We start from the raw sequence: 25,589 nt of genomic DNA, 5'->3' as shown, positions 1-25,589 counted from the left end.
CCAACACCAGTGACAATTATTTGAACCGGCCCCAGTCCTCCCCTGGGTCGACTCAGCCTCAAATGAGTACCTGGTGTGATGTGTAAACATTTTCACTAGGGAGACAAAGGCGGCCGTGCGTGGTGCTGGTCACCCTCACCCCCTTGTGTGCCGTGCCGGCCTTCATAGTTGCTCGCGAACAACACTTGCCCCAAAAGTCTGTTACAGGCTATACGGGGAGATCTTTGCACATTCCCCAGCCCCCAAGACTGCCCTAAGACTCGTTGGATTAGACCTTGGCTGCCCTGAGGATGCCGAGCTGACACTCGTTGGTGCTGCCCCGGGCTGCCCATGGAGCCCATCGCTGTCGTTGGTGCTGGGGTCCCAGTTTCTTGGTCCCTCATCCAACCCTCTAGCGCCCCCCCCCCCCCCCCCCCCCCCGCTTCAACCCTCAAAAGTATGTCACCTTTTTGTAAAGTGAAAGCATTTTGGGCCTTTGATGAAAAAAAAAATCATCCGGAATGCACCCGATCCTATCACAGATCTCAGAAGCTAAACAGGCCTTGAGTACCGATATGGTGCTCAGTTGCTCGCAATGGCCACCGCGATGCCCTAACAGGTGTTGTAGATGCTCCGGGTCTACGGTGTGAGCGCCAGAAGGCCCTGCAGCAAAATCCATTGTCCCACGACCCACGTGGTGTGTTCCGGTGGGGCTCTCATCCAGCAATGGATTGACAAAGGGGCCTGTACGTGTAGAGAGCGGGCCATTTTAGAACACCATGTTAATTGAGATTGTGGTTGTTGTGTTTGTTTGTTGTTGTTGTTTGTTGTGTGCACACTGCCTACCCGGCCTTGCCCCCGGCCTCCATGTGGTTGGCCAGGGTGACGTCGTTGGACCAGACGTCAAACTGCCACTTGATGAGTCCGAGGACCCCGCAGTGGACGCGTCCGCTGTGGATGCCGACTCGCATGTTCACGTTGACGCCCGTCACCTCTCGCACGAGCCTGGCGCATGAGCAGGCACACACATACACGTACACACACACGCGCGCACACACAGGTGAACACGCACACGAACACAGACGTACAATCATACACATACACACATACACGTGCATACAGGTGAATATGCACACGAACACACATCGTACATTCAAAGACAAAGATCCCCCATTTAGCCTTAATAGACTGTTGGGGCAAGGGCTGTTAGCGAGCATCTATGAACACCGACACGGCACACGAGGGGGTGGGTAGCCAAACCACACCCGGTCGCGTTTGTCTCTCCAGTGGCGATGTTTACAACATCGCAGCAGGTACTAATTTGAGGCTGAGTCGACCTAAGGGAGGCCCAGGACCAGTTCAGATAATCATCACTGGTGTTGGCCATGAGCAGAAATCGAACCCGGGTCACCGGGTTCGTAACGCAGCGCGCTAACCGCGACGCCACCGCTCCCTACGTATATTAATAAACATGTACACACACGCGCACATGTATACACACGTTCATATACGTGAAACATGTACATAGAGACAAATATCTCCGTTTCGCCTTTAGCAGACTGTTGGGGAAAAGTGCTGTTATCGAGTACCTATTAAAGCCACAACTGATTGGTCAACAGAGGCGGAAGTATTGAAGAAAGTTGTTCATTGTAACAACTGCCACTCTGTGGTATTGAAGAAGACAGTCAAACTCTGGATTGCAATTTCAGTGTGCTAACCATTACACCACGGGTCGGCAACCAAAATAACAAGAAGAGCTATTTGTTTCAAATTCGGTATAACAAAAACCCCTCAATATTTCAAGAGCCGCAATGCGCGTGGTGAATACGAGACGGTGTTGTCCTTAATTAATAACATCCACGAAGCAGCCCTCAAACAGCCACACGTGTCTCAAGAGCCGCAGGTTGGCAACCCCTGCAATTAAACAAAAACACTTTATTTTTATTTTACCAGGTAAGGCCCACTGAGCTTTGTAGCTCTTTTTCAGAAGCGACCTGGCCACAAATGATAGCCCAACGAAGTGGCCTATTGTGTGGAAATTTAGAGTAGCCAAATACTTCAAAAGCATGTTTCTAAATGTGGAGGGAAAAACCAGAAGACCTGGAGAAAAATCCACATGACCACGGGGAGAGAGACACGCAAACTCCAAATATACAGCAGGCGTCAGGGTCGGGATCGAACCCACGACATCCTGTATACCAGATGAGGTAGTTAACATCTCGCCACCACAGCGCCCTTAGACCTTGACAGCAAAAATTACGAGGCGGCTGTAGCGGGAATCGATCCGGCGACTCTGGGCATGCCGGTTCGGTGGCGAGCCGGCTGACGTCTGGAACATCTCGGTCGTGGAAAGCACAAAAAAAACCTCGTCGAAATAAGAGCATGTGAACCCAAAGTTTCTCCAATCATTGTGCCCGAAGCGAGGCTTTGAAGTTGTGAGTGCATTTATGTAACGCGGCACCGTTTCGGTAAGCCAGGGCTTGTGCTGCCGCCACTTGGGCGTTATTAACTTTTCTATTTCCCAACGAAAAAACACACAAAACCCCCTGAATTGGGTTGGGGTTGAAATTTGAATTTTAGAGAATACAATTCATACATTCAGTGATTGAGATGGATTAATAATGGCCGAGTCTGAGCCATTGAAGGCAGGCCTGCTGGGATGCCCGATTCATGCCCTGAGGCTGGGTTCCTCTCGTGGGGCTCATAATGGCCACTTTATAGCTAATGAGCCAGTAGCACAAGTGAGATCCCTGGCTTCAAATCCTTTAGATCCCATTCTAAATTAAAAGAGGTTCGTGTGAGTTTGATGGTCTCTGTTAATTCGTGCAATAGGTCACTCCTTTTCATCTGCTGCTTCTATGTATATATAAAACGAAAGAAAATGTTCTCCAAGGCTCAAAACGAGCATGTTGCGCCACCTCTCATCTGTGTTTATAGCCGAGCCAGGAGTGGAAATTCCACATTCCCATGGTGAAAGCCGGTCCGCTCTTATGACATATTGACCCCAGAAGGATGAAAGGCCGAGGCGGAACCTGACCAGGATTTAAGCGGCTGAGCCGGAACTTGACCAGGATTTGAACGTTACAAACCCATAACTTAATTTTATTTTTGAAATCGCTATTTGTATAATCTTTTTTTTACTTAATTCAGCGACACCCAGCCTCCGAGGACTACACTTGATAATCATTCATATCTCAGATGACTGACATTAGGAGAACCACTCATTGCAGGGAATTAAGGAGTGCTCTTGCAAAAACATCTGGTAACCTAGCAGCATTAGATTAACAAGCCCAGCTCTGCTGATGAAACCCCAAAAAAGGTCAAGGCTGCTCTCGAGTTTTGCTTGCTTAAAATAAAATGCTGCTCGAGAGTAATTCATCTTGAATGCTAGTAGGCTAATGGACGAAAAACGATTCTAGTTTTCGGGTGAGACATCGCCGTTTCCGAGGCATCAATTGGAGTTGTCCTGCGGTTACGCCTTCCCGAGCCGGTGGAGATCGGGGGACTCTGCGACCTCTCAGACTCACCGGGTGTGAATGGGCGTTACTTTGGCTTGTGCCTCGACAACTCCAATCGCTTGAATGATTATTTTGAACGTCTAAAAAGTGGTGCGTATGGAGATGCGCGTGCGTGGCGTGTGTGTAAATGTGTACATGTGGAGAGCGGTAGTGTAGCGGTTAGCATGCTGCGCTACAAACCTGGTAAGCCGAGTTCGATTCCTGCTCAGGGACAAGATCGGTGACGAATATCTGAACCTATCCAGGGCTTCCCCTAGGTCGACTCAGCCTCAAATGAGTACCTGATGTGGTGTGTAAACATCGCAACTCAGGAGACAAAGGCGTCCGGGCGCAGTGCTGCTCACTCACCCCCTCATTTGCCGTGTCGGCCTTCATAGGTGCTCACTAACAGCACTTGCCCCAACTGTTTTTTAAGGTTATTCGGGGGGGTCTCTGTCTTTGTGTAAATATGTACATATCTGCGTGGAGCAGTGGTGCAGTGGTTGGCACACCATCCTAGAAAGCCGACCACCCGAGTACAATTCCCAGCCATAGATAACATCAGTGGCAAATATCTGAACCAATCCTGGGCCTCAAATGAGTACAAGGCACGGCATTTAAACATCGCCACTGGGGATACCAAGGCGTGGCGCTGGCCACCCACCCCCTCGTGTGGCGAGCCAGCCGTTCATCGGTTGTTCGCGAACAGCGCTTGCTCCTTCAGTCTGTTAAAGGCAACACGTGTGATCTTTGTTGCGTGTGTGTGTGTGCGTGCATCGTACGAGATGGCCTCGATCATGTCCACTCCCATCTCAACACAGCAGTGCGCGTGGTCTGCGCGTGCCTCTGGCAGCCCCGACACGCAGTAGTAGCAGTCACCCAGGATCTTGATCCTCAGGCAGTGGTTTTCCTGAAGAGCAAAAGGCAGAGATCCCCCGAATAGCCTCATCAACTACTGGGGCGAGCTCTACACACATGTAAACAGTGGTCCCTCGGTATTAATTGGTTCCACGAAAACCATCGTTAATTGGAATGATTGTTAAGCGAATATAGGTAGTACACGTTAAAGGCTTAATTTGTTCCAAGACGATCGGAAGCTGACCTTTTTCACCCTAAAAACATAGGTTATAATATTTAAGCACACAATTTTAATAAATAAACGTTATAAGAACATGTTCTTTGGGTCTTTCAGTAAAGCCACGTAGATAGAACAAATAAAAATATATAAGAATATGAATTCCTGCAGTCACGAAAGCTTTAAGTCAAGTTATAAGAACATATTAAAGCCTAAATCTCCGTAGAAACTTGGATAATAATAAATAAAAAGATCATAAAAAGGTGCATAAATAGAGGATAAAAATTCGTATCTTGGGCTAATAAGATGGATGGCATAAGGAGTTAATGGAGAAGTCGGGGTGGGAGAAAATAGTTTTCCTCGCTTTCTTGTCTTTCTTGACATTCATTTTAGGGGCCATTATTATTGATTATTTAACTTTCAAGTAAAAAACAATAATTATTCAAGAGAGCTGTTTCCATAAGCCACGCACAATAAACATTGAAAAGCTAGCAGCTAGTTGCTCTCAGAACGCTCATGAAAGGGCGTCGTTGATTGGCTGAGGTCTGCCAAATCCACTTAGGAGCTCTCCGATTGGCCGAAATTGGCGGCTGCGTGATATCGTGAACATATCGTTAATCGAAAATGTATCGTTAATGGAAACATTGGGACCCTATGGGAGGCGGATCGTTTATCGAAATATCGTTAATCAATGGCATCGTAAACCGAGGGATCATTGTATATATATACAAACACACATACGCACCTATACACTCGTGTGTCAACAATGAGCAATGTATACCCCGATGCGTAATGAGGCACTGCATGCACGTGCTTTTTTATACGTATATGCTCAAGTTTACGTGTCTGCGTGTACGTGCTTGCAGCGGAGTGGTAGCGCAGTGGTTAGTGCACTGCGCTAACCCGGCCATCCGAGTTGGATTTCCGCTCACGACCGGTTCCGGGTCTCCCCTAAGTCAATTAAGCTTTACTGAAGTATCTGGTGCGGTGTGTAAACATCGCCACTAGGGAGACAAAGGCGGCCGGGCTTGGGGGGCTGCCTCACCCCATCCCTCTAGCATGGCCATGCTTGCCTTCATAGGTGCTCGCTAACAGCACTTGCCCCAACAATCTGTTTGAGGCTATACGTGTGAATCTTTGTCTCTTTGTCTTCGTGGGACAACGTACCGCGGCAAGTTTGTCGAAGCGCGCAAACAGTTCGTTGAGTGTCATGACGAGCTCCTGGGCCGTGCACTGAGACGCCAGGCTCGTGAAGCCCTCAATGTCTGCGAAGAGGATGCTGGGAGACGGACGGAAAGACAAAACTTCTCGTTAAGCCTCTCCTAGCGAAGAGACACTGGCACAAGATTAAAACGCAGCTTTTCGGAAGCGAGCACAACGATCAATATTTGTTTTTGGGTGAGACCACGTGGCAAGTTTTTTTGTTGTTGCGCCAATTTCTTATCATTAACTCTCCCGCTGCCCGGCAACGATGTCAGGTTTGCAGAGATGGGATTTATACGCGCCAATGTATTGATCCAGGTAGTGCACCTGCCCATTGCACGATCTGAAGAAGCTCAAGAGCAGTTGAAAACAAAACGTCATCCTACGTTTGTGTTCATTTCGGACATCAAAACTCTTAAGCCACCGGTGAGGAACTTTATTGTGTATCAGAATGTTGAACTTCTTTCGCACCGTACGTAGTAGCCAACCGTGCTAATTGGACGTGCAGTCAGAATGTTATCGCCACTGTACAGTGATTGGCACATACGCATAATATCTTTATAAGCGTGGCAATCTTGTCGGGTGGTGGAAGGTTAATGGAACATTTTTTTGTCATAAGACTACTACAGGTGCAGTGGCATCAGAGGTCGCAACCGGGTACCCGATACCCGTACCCTACCCGATACCCGGCTACCCGGCCAGGTACGGGTACGGGTACCCGTTTGCGACCCTGGTGTGGCCGGGTAGCGGGTAGACCGTGAGTCACTGGTGAGTAACCGTTTGTCACTCATTTCCCAACGTCTTGTCTCTTCTCACAATTCAAGTTCCTAGAATTAACCCACCCGCGCCTGCAACATACCCTACCCTAGGGTACGGTTACGGCCGGGTACGGGTACCCGTTTGCGACCCTGGTGCGGCCGGGTACGGGTAAGGAATCAAAACCCGTTTGCGACGTCTGAGTGGCATTATTGGTGTCACTATGGCGTCAGCGTCAGTTGCTGTCACGAGAGTGGAAACGCACGTCGGGAGTCTCTCTGCCACCAGAACATGGGTTGCCATGGAAGCGAGCCATAGGGGGCATAGCTCTGGTGAGGCCTGGAGGAGAGCAAGTGAGGACGAGTGGGCATGTGACCGGAACAGGGTAGCAAGGGGACCCGAAAGGAGACTCGAGGGACACGTGACGTGGAGCTGAGAGCCTTCTGGCAAGATCCAGAAGGGGGCGTGTCCGAAGGCGGAGCGATGCCACGCTCGGCAGGATAAAGGGGAAGCTCCGAGAGCAATCGGATCTCGTCTGTGGAATCAACCTTTGGTGCTACGTCTCTGTGGTCTTCGGTCTTCGCCCGGCATCGTGGGTCAGGCAGCGTGTAGGCTGACTGACCTGGTTGTGTAGTTAACCTGCTGTTCAGATAGTTAACCGTGTAGCTATCACTGAGCAGTAGAACCAGTGTACGTTTAGTGAGTTAACCTGTTGGGGTGTTGGAATAAACGCGTTGGATCCAAACTCCAGTGTGTGCCTCTGTACAACACACTACACAGGTATTACGTGGCCTAACCCAAAACAAATATGGATTAGACACCACTACTATCAGTCACATATACTAGTTATATCTACTCGTGTAGATATTTGATCGATCCAATGAGGGACGAGGACCTCCCCACGTCGTGTAGGTCATGAGGATTATTTGACCGTACTTCACTGCGCTGAGCAGTGCGGCGTTGGTGAAGTCAGGAAGCGTGGACGCGTAGATCGCAATGCAGCAAATCATTTTGCTGCATTGCCATATTCGTACTTCCCGTAGAATGGAATGCGGTAAGGATGGTAGAAAAAAAAAATCACAGTGGCTGCCCAACACTGTACACTCTTTGAGTTAAATCTCTGCTGGGAATTGGAACTTGTGACCTTAACGGTGGAGAGACGGGGAGCTTTAACCGCACCTCCTACCCGGCTGGATTGGTGTCTTCCCAGAGTCGGCGGTTGCCCATCAACGCTCGGGCTGTGTTCGGCGGTTTACAAACCCCAGTGTGACGAGCCATCAAAAGGGTGTTTCTGCCGCAAGCAGCTTAGCCGAGGCACTGCGGCGTCTTGAAATGCGACGAGGACGCGCACAGCACAGCGTAGCCGTGGGAAGCTCTCACTGAGCGCGAGAGCGAAAAGGATTTTTAAAGAAGCAAGTGCAACTCAACACAAATTTCCAACGTTTAATGGGTCTTTGTTGGAAGTCCGATTGCAAAGCTGCTCGTCGGATTGGAAGCTTCTGTTTCTGCTCCAGGCACCCAGTGTAATTTTTTGCAGGGGTTGCAAAGTTTGCAGGTGACCCAAAGCACCTGGAATGCACCCAATGTCTCGTTAGATCACAGAAGCTCGGCAGAGTTGAGTCTCAATCGAGCTGAGATGGGTAGCCAGGATGCATAACAGGTGTTATAGGCTGCAGATCTACACGACGATCAGCAAAGGGCAATGCAGCAAAATCCACTATTGTAGAGTACTGTATTTCTGTGCTCCCACGCCTATGTATCCCAACCTGCACTGACCAGCGTGGTGAAGTATGGTCAAATCACCCCCACAGACCCACGTGGCATGGAACAGGCCAGCAGTTGGGACGGACAGAGGGCCATACATGTGTAGTGACATATAATGGGTCACTACGGCGCCGAGCGCCATCTACCAACAGAGAGAGGAATTGCGTGTGACGTAGCCCTCACTGCCAGCAGAGTACACGATGTCATGGAAGAGGTCTCTAGGGGAGCATGGTTCTGGGGGCTGGCAGAGTAGGGGGCATTTGAGGACGTAGTGCTACGTCTTCTCCTCGGTCTCCGGTCTTCGTGCTCGGCATCGTGGATCAGGCAGTGTGCCGACTGACCTGACCTGTTTATATAGTTACCCCGTGGCGGTTACCTGTTATGTAGTTATCCCGTTGTGGTTACTGGTTATGTAGTTACCCCGTTGTGTTCGTAGAATAAGCGTGTTGCCTGATGAATTAGTGTGTGTCTCTCAAGTGAACCCACTACACATGTATGGGGTGTCATTTGTTTATTGACATTATGGTATTTCAGCAAGTGAGAAGTTATTGAAGCAAGACATTTATTTTGCAAGGATTACCTGAAATGAATAGCAGTTACCCTCAGAGGGAATCTGCTCCTTGTATTTACACCACTGATTTAGGGAATAGCGCTTCGCAATGGCGCAAATTTCAGAAATGAGGCCACTTTCATTTGACTTGAAGAATGAAATATCAAAATATTATGCTGACACTTTTCAAGGTCTTTCCCAACAACAACGATGATGATGACACTCCTTGGATGCTCACTCGGTTAAATAAAGTGGACGAAACAATTTAATGGAGCTACTATTCACGCCCGTACTTCCTGCCAATGACTTCAGCAAAGTGCCGTTTAACCGTTATTAATAATGATAAAGAGAAATAATGATGGCAAATACAATAAAAATAATTAACGGAGCATTCCGAAAGCTCCCGCTTAAATATTTATGGGAAATTGCAAGTGATAAAAAATTTAATAGAACCTGACGTTCTTTAGATTGAAGCTGCATCGATGCGAGAGACGCGGTGATGACTTTGTTTGAAGGATATACACATTTTTTTTATCTATCGTATTGATTTTCATAATTTAGAGTCAGATAAAGGGCACTTATTCAAACAAAAAGGTGAATTGGAAACACCCAAAACAGTAATTGATTTGAAAAAAACATCCCCTTGGGCTGACAGATTAAATGGTATTTCACTTCAACCATTAAGAACCCCCTTTCTTTACATATTTATTATTTCCGATATTTATTTGTATTTGAGCAACTTTACACCAGCTTCGCCTAAGTGGCCAATTAAACATTAACAGACACAAGTCAAGTCAAAACAAGCCCTTTAAGACAATTATTAATCCAGTGAGAGTTAACGATTGGCGGTGCTTCCACGGCAACGGCTTGCTAGGCCCATGGGACTTGAGCGGCCACTGCAGGCAAAGCAGTAGGCTTCACAAATCAAAAGGCCTCAAGTAGGACCCAACAAGTCCACAATGTGCATTTTCTAAAGCTACCAAAACATGCCAGTTTGGCCAGAACTTTCCACATATATTGTCCCGCTGTCCTGAATCGTTTTAGAAAATGTAAAAAAAGATGTCTTGACCTCACGCTTAGGGTTGTCACCTGTCCTGGTTTGACCCGGACAGTCCAGGAGGATTTGGGTGGCAGGAAAAAAATAGTTGTCCTGACAAATGGTTCCTATTGTGTTGAACTTCATCGCAGTTTAACTCCACAGTTCTGACAGACCAGGATGACTGAGAAATATGCCTGGGTTTAATCTGTGGATTAGATGGCAACCCAACCCATAATCGAACACGTTTGTCAATATCCTCATACTAAACTCATTGTACAGGCAAAGGTGTGGCGCTACAGAGTAACAGGAGGGGTTAACAGTTCGGTCAGCGGGGCCAACATCGGAAAGGAAGAGGCCACTCAGAGTGTACGTTCATAATTAAAACCCAGGGCAGGGCTGGTGGAGGGAGGAGCTGCTAGCTCACCATGTGGCCACGAAGAGCCTCCAAGACGTCTGGTAGCTTTAGCATTTTAGAAGCTATGAAAAATTGCCTTTTTCAGCAGCAGGTTTCGAAACCATATAGCATACTATGTAGCCCCAAATTATTAAAAACTGTTTGTAGTTGGATATGAACCATAATCTCTGTGAAAAGTGGCTCAAGAACAAAGAATTATGACCAATATGCTTGGCCATCCACCCCGCAAAAGCACCATGCCTCTTTGAAGTCTAGTTAATTCCTTTGTTGACGAGTTTTTTACTACTGTGATGGTAAAATGTGCTACAACGGGCGCGTTCAATGAAAAAACGGCACTTCTTATGGGCTCAAGTACATTTAGAGATAATGCCAAGGCTCTTTAACATGTTTTATAATCTCTTAAATTCGCGTATAAATTTACGTTTCATTAAAGGCATTGCTTTTTGTTGATCAGCTAATGAATCCGAGAATATTATAGTTCTCTTGGAGGTGCAAAAGGAGTTGCAATTCTGAAGGAATGAGTTTCAACCCCAGTGCCGGTTGACCATCTCCCTCGAGGTTTTGACAAATTAAGCACAACCTGTAAGGCCAAACAAATAACGGTTTAGACTCGTCCATGATCTGAGTTTCCATTACGAAGTGTGAGAAATTACTCGGCGCCTTCATATTGAACGTTACCCGTAGAAGCTGAGCTACTTTGACCGTTTTCCGTAACGGCATTGTTTTCTTTTCACAGCCACTGTTGTTGGCATCGTTTACCGTGATGTGATCGATGCCTTGTTTATACAGCAGCGGCCCAATTACAACAGTGAAAGTTAAAGGTGCCGGCGCTGAAATGTCTTGTTCAAGATACTGCTGGTGAAAGGACCCCTCCACTATAGGGAGAGATCAAAAGCCCCTTTATAGCAGATGTTTGGCCTAATTTTTCAACGCTGGCCAGTTGTCTTGTAAGAGGCGTGAAACATCCACACTATACCCCACCACACACAACCTTGCTGATCAACTGCCTTTAGCGCAGTGTTCTTCACTCATTTTCAGAGGGGCCAGCACTTTTGCCAATAAGACATTAGCGTGAGGACCGCCACACATTTGAAACCATTGGGGGTTTGACAGCATAATGGGGCATTTTCGCATGTTGCGTATTGTCAGGGGCCGCACGTCAAGGGGCCACACTAAAGGCCACCAGGGAGCCGCCAGTGGCCTGCGGGACTTGCAATGAAGAACACTGCTCCACTTATACTGCTGGGTGGACGCAATTATCTGGCTTAACCACCTCAATGTAAAATTATAATTGTTGCTCTACATTAGCATCGGCAAGATTAATAAGTAGACCTTCTGCATACCAGGCGAGGGAGATAAAATCTCGCCACCGCAGTGCACATCTGCGCGTGTCGCGAGGCACGTGAGCTCGCGCAGCACCTGACGTTGTCGTGCTTCTGGATGTAGATCTTGTGGAACATCATGTCCTCCTTCTTGGCGTTGATGTCGGCCTTCATCTCCATGGCCACGTGGCGGGGCAGCACGGACAGCAGCAGCCGCTCCTGGGGACACAGGGACAAAGGACCACGCATTCTACCCCTTGTGTTTGGCAATATGTTCAGGGGCTATGCCAAGGTCTGCTGGCCATGAGAGGGCTTCAGGAGAGGGTTTGTGTAGTGTTGCTATTCCTCCGCTGAAGGAGCGCAAATTACCGAGGATCGCCCTCTTCTTTTGAGGCGGCTAATGTCTTGGGAAATCTGAGTCTCGCAAAGGGCATTAAAAATCCAAGTTTGTGTCAGCTACGTAATAATGCACCGTTCAAGACAATGCATTATGTTGGTATGTTGAACTTATTTGTCACTGTACGTAGCCAACCGTGCTAATCGCCTCCCTCCTCTGCTATTGTGAGATATTTTTCTTCTTCTTTCCATGATATGTCACAATTATCTTTTTGCTCATACCCAAATTGAGACACAGAGACACGGAACATTTACACAGTTGACGGGGACACAAAGACACCGAAGGACAAGGGAACACGAGTACACAGAGAGATGGGGAGACGTAGAGGCTCAAGTTTCAGGGAGATGAGGCGAAGGGAAACTGAAGGAGAACTGAAACAAGAGGTCAATGCAGGACAGGGCCCAATGCCAGAAAGAGCGAGCAGGCCACTGACTGCGTGGGCCGGGCTAGTGACTGAGTGGGCGTGACTACGTAAAAATGTGGGCGGGGACTGACAGAGAGAGAGGGGCTGCCGGCTTACCATGTGTCCTGGTTGAGCCTCGCTGAAATGTAGCGTAGCAGCTTCATCTACACTGTTAATTTGGCCGTACCACAAAGGTTCACAGAAATCTTCTTCGACGACCCTGTCCCTCTGTTTTAGGCATTTTTTCTGCAACCAGGGTGAGGCGATTTTCCTCAAAAGAGGTCGTGAAAAGTAGTCACGGAAAAATATAGCGTGCAATAATGTAACATCAACATGCATCGGTGTACTTTGTACTGTGGTAGTAGTAGTAGCAGTGGTAGTGCCTTACACCAACATTCTGCTCTACTCCAAGCCAGCCGATAGCATCGTTCGCGACGATATCGTGTGAGAATTCAAGTCCCGGGTGAGGCCCAGCGAGGCAAATGCGGAACTGCTGCCGTCATCCCGGCAACAACAAACTGTGGCCGGGTGCCGCACGGACCGGCCGGCTCCCTATCCCGGTCCCCGTACCTGCTGCTGGTTCTCCTTCTGCGTGCGCAGCCGGGCCTTGATGCACTCGCGCGTCTCGTGGAAGGCTTGTCGCTGGGCCACCTCCGTGGGGTAGTGCGTGCACACGCCCGCCATGTTGGTGCACACGAAGACAAGCGCATTGGCGACCAGCTGCACGCGCGCCAGGGACACACACGCACAAGTGCACACAACCTTGCTTAAAAAATCTTCGTTTTGGTTTCGATGTCGCGCCGTCCTTCGTGCAAATGACATGTCGCGTTCGCCGAGTAGGAACCACACAGACAAGCTGGAAGGCGGTCAGGTGGTAAGCCGGCGCCAACAATTGCCTCAACTCTGGCGTCCTCTTTGCATCAAGATGTTTTCAGCCAAGTAATGAGTGTTTATAATCGTGTGAGGAAACCGGAGCACCTGAAGAAAACATCAACGTCAAACCCCCAATCGTTTCAAATACAGTAATGAAATTTGCGATCAAACTACCGCACAGGGAATGCATTTTAGACTGAACAAACCTAGAGGATGATCAGACCAGGTTCAAGATACACACACACACAAATGAGCACTCATCCGGGGTATGTGCTAAGGGATTGAAACGTGTAACAACATCGATTCGAACTCGTGCTCTGACTGCATAGCGTAGACGCACCGCTCGTGAGAACCACGCCGTGTGTACGACAGCGAGCGAGTGAGTCAGCCGCGTTATTAATTTTCCACGCACGTTTTTATTTCTTTCCGCGGGACGTATCATCATCAGTTGTTTATTTTCTTATTCACATTCACACCCGGACAGTGGGGGGGGGGGGGGGGGGGCACCTTGCTTCGCGTCCTGCTGCTGCCGCCAAAAAACAAATCCACCAAGTCTTATCCACCACGAGACATTGCCACATCGCAGCTTGTCGCCCGCACCCTGCAGATGACACCGCATCGTCCCAATCCTAAAATCCCTTCGCCGGCTCGCGATCCAATCCGGGATCAACGGACGAGATCGGCCCCCACCGTCCCCAAGATCCTCCATCGACTTTCTCCCGGCGACCTCTCCCCTCTCATCTCGCTCTCCCGCCCTCCGTGCGCCCTCCCTGCTCGAGCAGCCTAAGCCACCCATTAAATCCTCTCCAGGTAAGCAACTGCCCCGACTGTGGTGTGGAACTCCCGAAATTGGAACATTTAACGGGTTTGGTTCGTCCATGCTAATCCTCGCAGAAATCTGCGGAAAATCCATATTCGTTACACATGGCTCCCAGTGCCTTCCGCATATTTTCACAGTTAAATGATCATTTCCTGAAAACGGAAATAAAAGGTTGAATTTAGAGACCGCCACCAACAAACTTGCTACATGGGGAGTTTCCTCGCATCCGTATCGATACTATTGGCATGTCATGTTATATATCCGCCCATCCCGACACCCACGTGGTTATCCAGAGATAACTACGGATAACATGACCACTCCTGTTATCCGTGAACAGGTGCAGATAACAGGATGAAGCTAGCATTTCCCGAAGATAATTTACGTGTTACTCATCGACACATGAACACAGATAACAGGCCACAGATAACGAGAGTCGTTGGTAGCACAGCCCATGGACGAAGCATTTTACAAATCGCGAGAAGCTCGTGCATCAATCTCACGTGGATGGGAGCCTGGATTAGAACCTGGAATCGCAGCGTTGATGACTCAGTGGCTCTGACACGGTCATTAGGACCTCACCGCGCCACTCAGCCACTACCGATTACAATCCATCTCAAGCGGTTATCCTGGATGGGAGCTGTCAGTCCACACAGCTGAGGCCCTGGGACCACTGATAACAATTGACAACGTGTTATGAAACTGGTTATGATTTTAGTTGGCTCCGGTTTATTCCTGTTCCAGCTGTAAGGTTTCCCTCGTGCGGTCTGGTTGATCGTTATGTTATCATCAACAGTTGCATTCAGACAGTCAACAGAGTGAGTTGGAGCACAAGCCAACGGTGCATCAACCTATCTACTATTCTACCGACATGCACATTATCCTATCTACGTATTTATTAATTCACATATGCATAAACCTACCTACCAAGGCCACATACCCATGCATATACCCATGCTTCAACCTCTCTACTTACAAATCTACCTACCCACAATTACCTACGGCGTCGGTGCTATCAAGCACCGACGCATAAACGCAGTAATTAATTTCTCATCGAATACTTTCCGGATCTCTGGCAGATTTGAGTAAGCAACCCCATAACTAGCCACAGCCAGAGGCATACTGGATGTAGTGTGCTGAGTATGGGCATATTTGCCTAGTTGCCAAACCAGACAGATCCAGCTTGCAATGAATCCATGCTATGTACCCATAAATGTGCCTGAGCAATCAAACTAGCTACCTATTAATTTACCGTACTTAGCTATCAACATAGCTACCTCCCTATGCATTAAGCTACCTACAAATAAACCTACCTACTGACCCATTAGCACACCAATTTACCTTGCTACTAAATGGCAAATCAATTAAAGTTAATTATGCAATGTCAATGATAACATGCATGTTGATAATATACTTAGAATATGGATGTATGATGATCATGTTGATGTTATGCTTAACATGATGATAATAATGATGGAATGATATGCAAACCTATCATTGGTAATGAAGGTAATGATGAATTTCTGATTATGCAATATTCAGAATTATAATTGATGATGATTTCGCATCTCCGATTAGCACGGTTGGCTACATGTGAGGTAAAAGGAATTCAGCATACATCCATACATTAAGGATCATAATGTATGATCGTGATGAATAGAATAATTATTATAAGTTTATGAAAATTATGGCTTATGATTGACCGTGATGACGCAGAAGCTGGAGCTAATGATAACGATGTCAATAATCAAATTAATTCTAATTGATGATAATAAAAATTACATTGTAAAAAAAAAACATTTGTTGACAAACGCACAGCCAACAAAGGTGTACACCACAACATTGCTACCCCCAACCACCCACCCACCTCAATCCTCCCCCATCCACTGCAGCACCACACAGATCTATTGAATGCAGCCCAGGAGCAAGGAGGGGGGCTGGCTGCCTAGCAACCGTCACCATGGCAACCGGAGGGATGGGGACCATGGCTTGAGGAGGCTTGGAGAGGGCAGCGGGGGGGGGGGAGGATTGGTGGACGGGCAGGGAAGAAAGAGGATGGCTGAGTGGATGGAAGAGGCAAAGGGGATGGGGGGGAAATTAACCCCCGTCTCACTCCGTCGGACAAAAGAAGGCCGTCTCGGCACTCTCACACACACGGGGGGGGGGGGGTTAGCATAGCCCCCCCCCCCCCCCCCCGAGCCTCGCCATCTAAATTAGCGGTGATCATCTCACGTTTGGTGCCCTTTGCGCGCGCGGTGATTTGTGTTCCAACACGCGAAAAATGTCGTGTGCGTGCGCGTTGTGTGTCTGCGTATGTGACAGGGAGCGGTGGCGCCGGCGGTTGCCGTTGGCGCTGCGAATCCCGGCGAACCGAGTTTGATTTTCCCTTCGTGGCCGCCGCTGTCGGCGATGAAGGTCGCAACAGGGGTCGGGCCTCCTCCTCCTCGGTGACCCCCGGCCTCGACTGAGATCTGTGTCCGGGCGCAGCGTCCACGCACGGGCACAGTGGAGGCACAAAGTGGCCGGGCGTGGTGTTCAGCAGCACCGCAACACCATCTCTTGGGTCGTGTTGGCCTTAATAGGTGCTCGCTAACAGCACTTGCCCACCGCCCCAACAGCTTGCATGGGCTATATGGGGGGGATCTTTCTCTTATTTATGTTCACACGTGTGTGTGTGTGTCAGGCGGGCGTGTGCATATAAATAATGAGTGCGTGTGTGTTGCAATTATTTCGTGAACGTTTGTGAGAATACATGGATTTATGTGTGTGCATATGCTGTGTGTTTATACTTCGCTGCGTGCTTGTGTGCATCTGCAATGTGTCGTCTGTGTGCATGTGGGGTGAGTGGTTAGGCACTTAAAAGTGAAAATGTGTGTACTGGATGTATGTCGGTGTGTGTCGTAATGCATTTGAACACAAGCAATTGCTGTCTGTGTGTATGCACGTATGTATGTGTATATGCGGTCGTGTTGGCACAGCAGGGGGTACAGCTGGTGGTGCATCTACCAGTCATCTCAGTCAGCCAACCCATGGCACCGGCTGGGTCTGTCCCGTGACCTGCACCTAGCCTGGCACTGTAGGGGGGTACAGCTGGTGCGTCTACCAGTCATCTTAGTCAGCCAACCCATGGCACTGGCTGGGTCTGTCCCATGAACTGCACCTAGCCTGGCACAGTAGGGGGGTACAGCTGGTGCGTCTACCAGTCATCTTAGTCAGCCAACCCATGGCACCTTCTGGATCTGTCCCGAGACCCCCTGTCGGCAGCAGACCTCCGACAATTCACGTGGCCTCAGAGTGCACCTAGCCTGGCACAAGCACCGTGGTGACGTCACTGTCACTTAGGGGCGAATGTCGGGGTATTGGTATGCGGTAGTGTAGTGGTTAACCCGGCGATCCGAGTTCGATTCCTGCTCACGGCCAACACCCAGTGACGATTATCTGAACAGGTCCTGGGTCTCCCCTAGGTCGACTCAGCCTCAAATGAGTACCTGGTGCAGTGTGTAAAAATATCGTCACTGGGGAGACAAAGGCGGCCGGGCGTGGTGCTGGCCACCCAACCCCTCGTGTGCCACAGTGCCGGCCTTCATAGGTGCTCGCTAACAGCACTTGCCCCAACAGTCTGTTACAGGCTATACGGGGGACCTTTGTCTTTATCTGTGTGCGCACTGTTGTACACGAGTGAGCACTATCCTGCCACACATGCTGTATTAATTAAAACTGCTCGGTTGTACAATGTACCAGAGTGAATAACGACGAAGAGACACTATCTTTTGTTGTTGTTGCTGTGGTGGTATTATAAATGCAATCAATGATCACCATAATACAAATTTTCAGCTTCATATTGGACTTTTTTTTTGCGGTCAGATCCCGTAAGTAAATTTGCTGTGTCATACACCCTCCTGCAACCCAACGCAGTCAATTAATACAAGTGTCAGGGTGTACAAAACGTGCCGATGTATTGCGGCTTCGGCAGCACGTTACGGACGTTTCGCTGGTACGGTAGCTACAGAGCTAGCGACACGTCCCGGTCTTTATTGCCCCTACAGTCTGGTTAAGGCTAAAATACTGGTGGGGGATCTTTGTGTGTGTGGTGTTGGTGCTGGCCACCCACCAGTCCGTAACAGGCTATCCGGGGGATCTTTGTCTTTGTGACGTGTTAGCATGTTTTTTTTACAAGTGTGTGTCTTATATGTAAGAGCGTGTTTATGTGTTGAAAGCTACAGGAGGGATATTTTGTCTTTGTGTGCACGTGACTTAAAGATTGATTAGTGGCGGGTGTGTAAGTGCCTGAGTATCTGTAGTGTGGGGAGTGGTGGTGTAGCGGTTAACGCACTGCGCTACGAACCCGGCCACCCGAGTTCGATTCCCGCTCACGGCCAACACCAGTGATGATGATCTGAAACTGGTCCTGGGCCTCCCCTAGGTCGACTCAGTCTCAAATGAGTACCTGGTGCGATGTGTAAACATCGGTACTGGCCACCCACCCACTCGTGTGCCGTGCCAGCCTTCATAGGTGCTCGCTAACAGCACTTGCCCCAAAGGTGTTTTTCAGGCTATACGGGGGATTCATATTCTTGGTTCTTTCGGTAAAGTCACGTAGAAGGGAAATAATAAAATAATACAAATAAAACATAATAAAATCATTCTCACGACGTTTCGATCACAACGCAAGCAGCCGTCCTCAGGTGAAGAACAGGTCTGTCGGGGAGACTGCTTGCATTGTGGCCGAAACGTCGTGAGAATTATTTTATTATGTTTTATTTGTATTATTTTATTATTTCCCTTCTACGTGACTTTACCGAAAGAACCAAGAAGATGAATCCCTGCAGTCACGAAAGTTTAAATCGAAATTTATACGGGGATTTTTGTCTTTGTGTTTTAGACCCCTGAGAATCTCAAGAGGGCTGCTGTCTGAATCAAACAAAGGATCACAATGACAACACAGTGTCCAGCGTCCCAGTGTGTCTCTAACATGGCCATTATGAGCCCTGTGGGCCAGTTGGTCCCCGATTCGTTGCGCCGTAATGCGTTCAATATCAAGGGAAAGCAAGGAAGCCCATTAGACGGAAAGGTAAAAAAAAACATCTTCTTAAGTCAGGAAGATGAAGGACGGATGGAAAGGTCATGGCTTTTTCGTAGCTGCAGTCACCTGCCTTCAAAGCGTTATTAGATGTTTTGATGTGGAAATAATCATTGCCATTCATTAGTAACAGTGACCGGGTGAAAACAGACACAGGTCGATGAGTTTACTTCATTTTCTCCGGTAGATAAATGGCATTTCTTTTATAAACAACAGCAACAACAATTATTATTATTTATTGCGCTTTAACAGCCCCACCGTTGGATGAAGGTCTCCCGAACTATGACGCGTCGGTCAAGGGGGTTTTTGTTTGACCATACTTCACCAGGCTGGTGAGGTCGGGACTAGGACCGGTTCAGATGTCACTGATCTGAGCCGTGGCTGGGATTCGAAGTCGGGTCACCATGTTCATAGCGCAGTAACGCCTACCATTTGTGCTACCATGTGTCTATTGTGTGCAGGTATATATGTGCGTGCATGTATAGGTACCGTTGTTGTTGTTGTGTATATATTTCTAGATTTGAAGCTTTCGTGACTGCAAGGATTCATATTCTTAGGTTTTTTCTGTAAAGTCATGTAGGTAAAAAATTTAAATTAATAAAAGTAAAATAAAATAAAAATCACGACGTTTCGGAGGCAACACAAGCTTCCGTCTTCAGGTGGAACCGTCACAGCACGCTTGCTGTATCAAGTAAATGAGAGATTCCAAGAGATACTACCCCGTGTATATATATACTGGTTGAGGGGGGGGGGATGAGCCAGGACAGGCCCCCTTTTTATTATTATGGTGAGGTGCGGCTTGAGACTACGGCTAGTCTACATAACAAAGGACTGAGCCTTTGTTATGTAGACTGGCTGAGAGGGGGGGGGGGTGCCAGAGTTGTTAAAGTGCAACTGCTGCTAATGAGACCGAGCCTCTGCCATGTAGATGGTATATACACAGTACGTATGTGTGCCGTATATGCAATGGTTGGTGTACAATGCTACGAAACTGGCAACCCTAGTTCCATTCCCACTAATGACCATTAGCAGTGGCGAATATCTGAATTGATCCTATGCCTCCCCTAGGTCGACTCAACCCTAAATGAGTACTGAACCTGGTGTGGTGTGTAAAACATCAGCACTGGGGAGACAAAGGCGGCTGGGCGTGGTGTTGGCCAGCCACCCCCTCGTGTGCCGTGCCGGCCTTCGTACGTACTTGCTAACAGCACTTGCTCCAACAATCTGTTACAGGCTATACAGGGGATATTTGTCTTTGTGGTTAGACTGCTTCACTCACAATCAGAAACCGAGTTCAAGTCCCAGTCGATTACTGCTCCTGGGTCAATAAAACGAGTACCACTTTGTGCGAAGTTATCTCATAGAGACTGGCCTCCACAATGGAAATGTTGAATTTTCACCACTGGCTCAGCAGAGATAAACACAAACCCTACGCTCTATTAAGGAATGAGACATACAACCTTGTATGTATCAGTAACGTGCGGTGAGGTCAATGGCTGGGGAGGCCCTGGCTAGCGTCAATCGTACAGAAATGACATTCACACACTGAGGGGGGCGTGGCCTCACGGAGGGGGGCGTGTTAGACACGTCCCCCTCAGTGAGGCAGATGTGATAGCTGCCTCCCCTGGTGCTTTTTCATTGTAGTTTCATGACGAGACCAGCGAGCCTAAATATCTTTATACACATACGTGAAATAAGTTACCTGGAGTAAGTAAGGTGAGAACATGAAATGAAGGGGTCTACAAACATTACATTGGTGACATACTGAGATAGTAACAGGCACGCGCTTATTGCCCGCGCTCCATTCAGTTACGGAGGGGTTGCGCAATCAGAGGGGAGGCTGAGCTCGTCGCTGCCTCACCTCTCGTCAATTCCTGTATTTGCAGCGGAGCTCCGCAAATTTGGCGATTTTGACCATAAAAATGATTGGAATCGTACAGAAATGACATTTTTAACACAGATCAGTGGAAAAATCTTAATATTTATTTGATTTGATTATTCTTTTTTTATTTAAATAACAGCTATTTTCATTGGAGTATGACAGGTGAGGCTCTGCCTCCCCTGCCTCCCCTGACCGCATGCCCCTGGTATATATGTATGTTGAACTTCTGTCGCACCATGTGTGGGGGGAATGCCACCAAACAAAAAACCTTGACAGCTAGAAATGTTGCGCTGTTGAGAAAAATATGGCTTACGTGCTGTAGCGGCTTTGTTAATAATAGGCCCTCACTCGTGGCACTGGCCCCTCAAACAATCGCATTCTAGCTGAACGGTTGACCTCATATTTGTCTGTTGCCTGTTGGCAAAAACGCATGTTGTTGAAAGCAACCACGGCCACCGGTAAACGTCCTTCAACAGAGACAGCGACTGCCACCTTAGCAACCTCCCCACACCAACGCTTTCGACAGCCCACTCACCCACCCCAGATAAATATACGTAATGCGATTTCTAATCATTGACACACAAACCAACATCCGGCATTAAACATCCTTGGAGAGCCAATAACGCAATAAAACTAAAGCATCTCTCTCTCGACGTGTAAACAAACACGGAGTATAGATGCGAGGTGTGTGTGTGTGTGTTAATGATGATGCAGAGAGACGAGCAAAGAAGACAGACGGACAGACACAACGATAGACAGACAGATATTGAGCATGGGCCACCATCTGGATGAAGACAGACGCTCACAGGACACGTTCAGACATCACTTGCCACTTAGCCATGGCAGGGGATCGATCTCAGGTCGCCAGGTTCATAGCGCAGTGGTGCTTGCTAGCCACTCCGTCCCGCAACACACACCACACAGAGCAGCAACAACAACCATCATTTGCCACTCAACGGCTGTGGCATCGCCACGGCTCTTGTGCCAGGATAGGTGCACTTTGAGGACTGGAGGTCACGGACGGGGTCCAGGTCTTATGGGTTAACGCACGTAAGCACACTCTCACGTACACATGGACACTGCCACACATTCCCACACACCCAGAGGGCCCAAGTAGCAAGGGCACCTGAAATTCATTGTGCACTGGGTAGAGTTGCCACCGCTGAGGTACAAAAAGACCCAAGACATACCAAGGGAAGAATATCTCACAGTATCGGAAGAGGGAGATTTACGTGCAGATGAGTGGTGCATTATTATGCAAATGATAAAAACCAAGGACTTTCATGTCCCGGGATTGACTTAAGAAATTTCTCAGCAGGAGCTACCTCAACAAGAGAGACAATCTTTGCAAAATCAGGACAGATGGTAACAAGAGCACTGGATATAGCGGCCGAATCAGGAATCCTACATATCTGCGGCGCAGAGGCAAGGAACCGCAAGTCAGCACGACTCGTGTTATTAAACCTCCACCTTTTTCTGACCTCCACCCTCACTCACAGCCTCAAACCACTCACAACCTCTCCACCACCATCCTGCTACCCAACCCCCCTCCTCCACTACAATTTCCTATTTTTATATATTTTTTCTGCCTTTTGGCAATAAATACATCCCTCCAACCTATGCCCTGGCCTTTCCACAACGTGGCCCGCACTGCCCGTCGTCATGACAACCCCGCCATCGCCTAGCAACCACATCATTACTCAGCCTGACACTAATTGCAACAACAACAAAATTAGGTCCACGGTTTTTTCGTGTTTATATCCGATATATTCCACCCCCCCCCCTCCGCTTGGACTTGTTTATTTGAAATAAAACGTGACTCCACCATCGCAGAACCTGACACCGCGTAGGAAATAGTATCTGCTTTAAAAGCGGTGCAATTTTAACAGCATGTGAGGTGGATGGGTGGCTGCGATGACCAAATGCTGTGTCACAGCAACGAGCCGAGCACCAGCTGAGATCATGGCTTCGAATCCGCATTTCAGCCTCCTGTAATTAAACAAGTGTAGTGAGCTGATAGTCTCAGCCTGGTCACTAATGGCCCACGCAAACAAATGCCTCGCAATATTAAATCCTGGTTTCGGACACCATCCGGCGATGGCGAAGAGATGTGATCTCCCTTGCCTGGTACGCAGGAGGTCGCGGGTTCTCGCTCTATCCCCATGGTGGTCACGTGGATTTTTCTCCGGGTCGTCCGTTTTTTGCCCCCCGTTCACATTTAGAATCAACGTGCGTTTAGATGATTTGGCTGCTGCTATGAATTGCCACATTTGACGATGATGATGATATCAGCCACTCTCGATGACCAATCATGGGTGGTCAAGCCAGATCTGAAAAAAGCTAATAGCTCAGTGGGCTTTACTTGGTAAAATAAATAAAACTGTTGAAGGATTGCGAGTTGAATGTTTGATAAATGGAGTTTATAACCTCGTCACCAATGACTTCACACACAGACACTGCATACACAGAAACTCATCACTATATATTTGTTCTGTAACTTAATTTAAGAAACATTCCAGCGCTTAGGATCAACATTTTTGTTTTACTGCCACGCGATTAACATTTTTGTCGGGCATGAAAGTGTCGGAGACTGTGTGGTCAAGAGGCCAACTGCAGTCATTGCCAAAAACAGTAGTTTCGTAGCAGCATCTGTCAAAGGTAATTCTCCATCCCAAGGTGGTGCACTGCTCACGTTGAGAGTCCGGAATGGAAATTTCCGTATCGCATTTCTCTGTCGCGTGACATGACATGGAGTGTGGTATTGGATTACATTTGAAGGGGTGGGAAAACAAAAAAAACAAATTTCACAGAGCTCTCTACGCCCTGATTGAACTGCCTTATGCTCACTCTGTGCCTGTCACCGAGCCAACGCAGCAAGATTGGACTCTGGGGTCTTACATACAGCAGGCGGCAGCAACATTAAGAGCGGCAAAGTTCATTATCAAAATCAAATGAACCAAACTATAATGGCCTGAAGTGCAATATTCAAGAATGTGAGCAATTGTGATCACCAACAGCCAATCGTCGGCTTGCTGCGTGGTTCTCGCGGTTGTGCTGCTGTATAGCCCTCCGGCTCGTGCCCCGCGTTTATTCGGCACGATGTCCGACGTTTCACTCCATGTGCTGGGAGCTTCTTCAGGATTCAGTTGTACACAATGAAAAGGCCAGGAAGATGCATCGATCCTGTTAGGGCGCTGCACTGCTTAAGAGATGTCTGACAGTTTGCTTCCCTTGTTGGGAGTTTCTCAGTATTGACACATCCGTCCAACCACTGAATACAACCTTTTCGTCCAATATTTTTGCTTTCTGTTCAAATCACTCAAATCTCCGCACAGATGGATCCGATAACCCATTTGCTGCCCTGCCACCTTGTGTGTCTCCCAAGCACTGGATCAGAGGGCGAGTGCCACTACCGATGAAACATGAAGGCGAATCCGGGCCGAGCTGTTAAGGGCCGGTGGATTACCTGACGACGTCTTATTGTGGGGACATTTTTATTCTCGCACTACGGTCCGGACAGCGACGATAATATCTCGAGCGACCAACGATCTCCGTTCACGATGCAGCCTTTGTCCTTTTCATAAATTCGCAGAACATGCAGATGTGCCGACCTACTTAATGGTGACCGACTGCATATTGGCTATTTCTCAACTAAAATATTTTATTTACCAGATATAGTCCACTGAGCTCGTAGCTCTTTTTCAGAAGCGACCTGGCCACAAATGGTTGCTGAATAAAATGGCTTATCACGTGGAAATTTTCCGCAGCCAATTAATCGAAACGCATTTTTCTAAATGTGGAGGGAAAAACTGGAGGACCTGCAGAAAACTCCATGCGACCACGGGGAGAACATGCAAACTCCATAGATACAGTTGTCAGGGTCAGGATTGAACCCACGACCTCCTGCATACCAGGCGAGGGATATAACATCTCGCCACCGCGAATCTACATGTACCACACATAACGCGCACACATGCATGACAGATGTGTTTCCAAGTCGTCGACTCTGTGTAGGTTGGCGTGTCCCCTAAAAAACATGTGAAGTATTCATTGCAGTATTCATTTAAAACGTTGAAGCCAACTGAAGAAGTTTTATTTTTTGTCATCATATCGTGATAAAAGAGGCAGAGTCAAATTGTGAAATGAATGTGGGGTGGTGATCATGAATTTGTTTGTTGGCCATAAGCCTCTGTTGGAAATTCCACGTTTCTATAATGGGGGCCAGTTTCTCCCTTTGAAGACCACTATTGACTTCCAACAAGAAATAATCTACTTCATGTATCAACCTTTAAGCATTGATCAGCTGATTTGACCGTTAACCAGGATTTGAACTCTTCACCTTCCAAATCACTTGGATGGAGGTCGCATTGTCAGCAGACATTACTAATACCTAACTGTATTTTCATCACATATAAAATGTTCTGTCCTTCATGAAACCAGAAGGGGACCCATTGAGATTCATTATCCTTTACAAAGCAGTTGTGGGTCATTGCTGTTACATAATAACAGTAATTTATTTATCAAAGGATTAAAGAAC

At 48.0% G+C, this 25,589-nt stretch overlaps 1 protein-coding gene across 1 annotated transcript in view; it reads right to left on the bottom strand.

Annotated features, from left to right (window-relative positions):
* Positions 1-25,589, bottom strand: part of LOC133349742 (adenylate cyclase type 5-like) — a 208,353-nt gene that overhangs the window by 50,391 nt on the left and 132,373 nt on the right. Inside the window, 5 exon segments of the mRNA XM_061563455.1 lie at positions 826-984; positions 4,259-4,386; positions 5,719-5,830; positions 11,698-11,819; positions 12,971-13,120. Of these exon segments, the coding sequence (XP_061419439.1) occupies positions 826-984; positions 4,259-4,386; positions 5,719-5,830; positions 11,698-11,819; positions 12,971-13,120 (671 nt within the window).

The sequence above is a fragment of the Lethenteron reissneri genome, chromosome 31 (genome assembly GCF_015708825.2).
Source record: "Lethenteron reissneri isolate LAM-NWPU_2019-01 chromosome 31, ASM1570882v1, whole genome shotgun sequence".
Taxonomy (NCBI): Eukaryota; Metazoa; Chordata; class Hyperoartia; order Petromyzontiformes; family Petromyzontidae; genus Lethenteron; species Lethenteron reissneri.
Note: the sequence above shows the minus strand (reverse complement) of the source record. Positions and strands in the feature narration are given on the sequence as shown.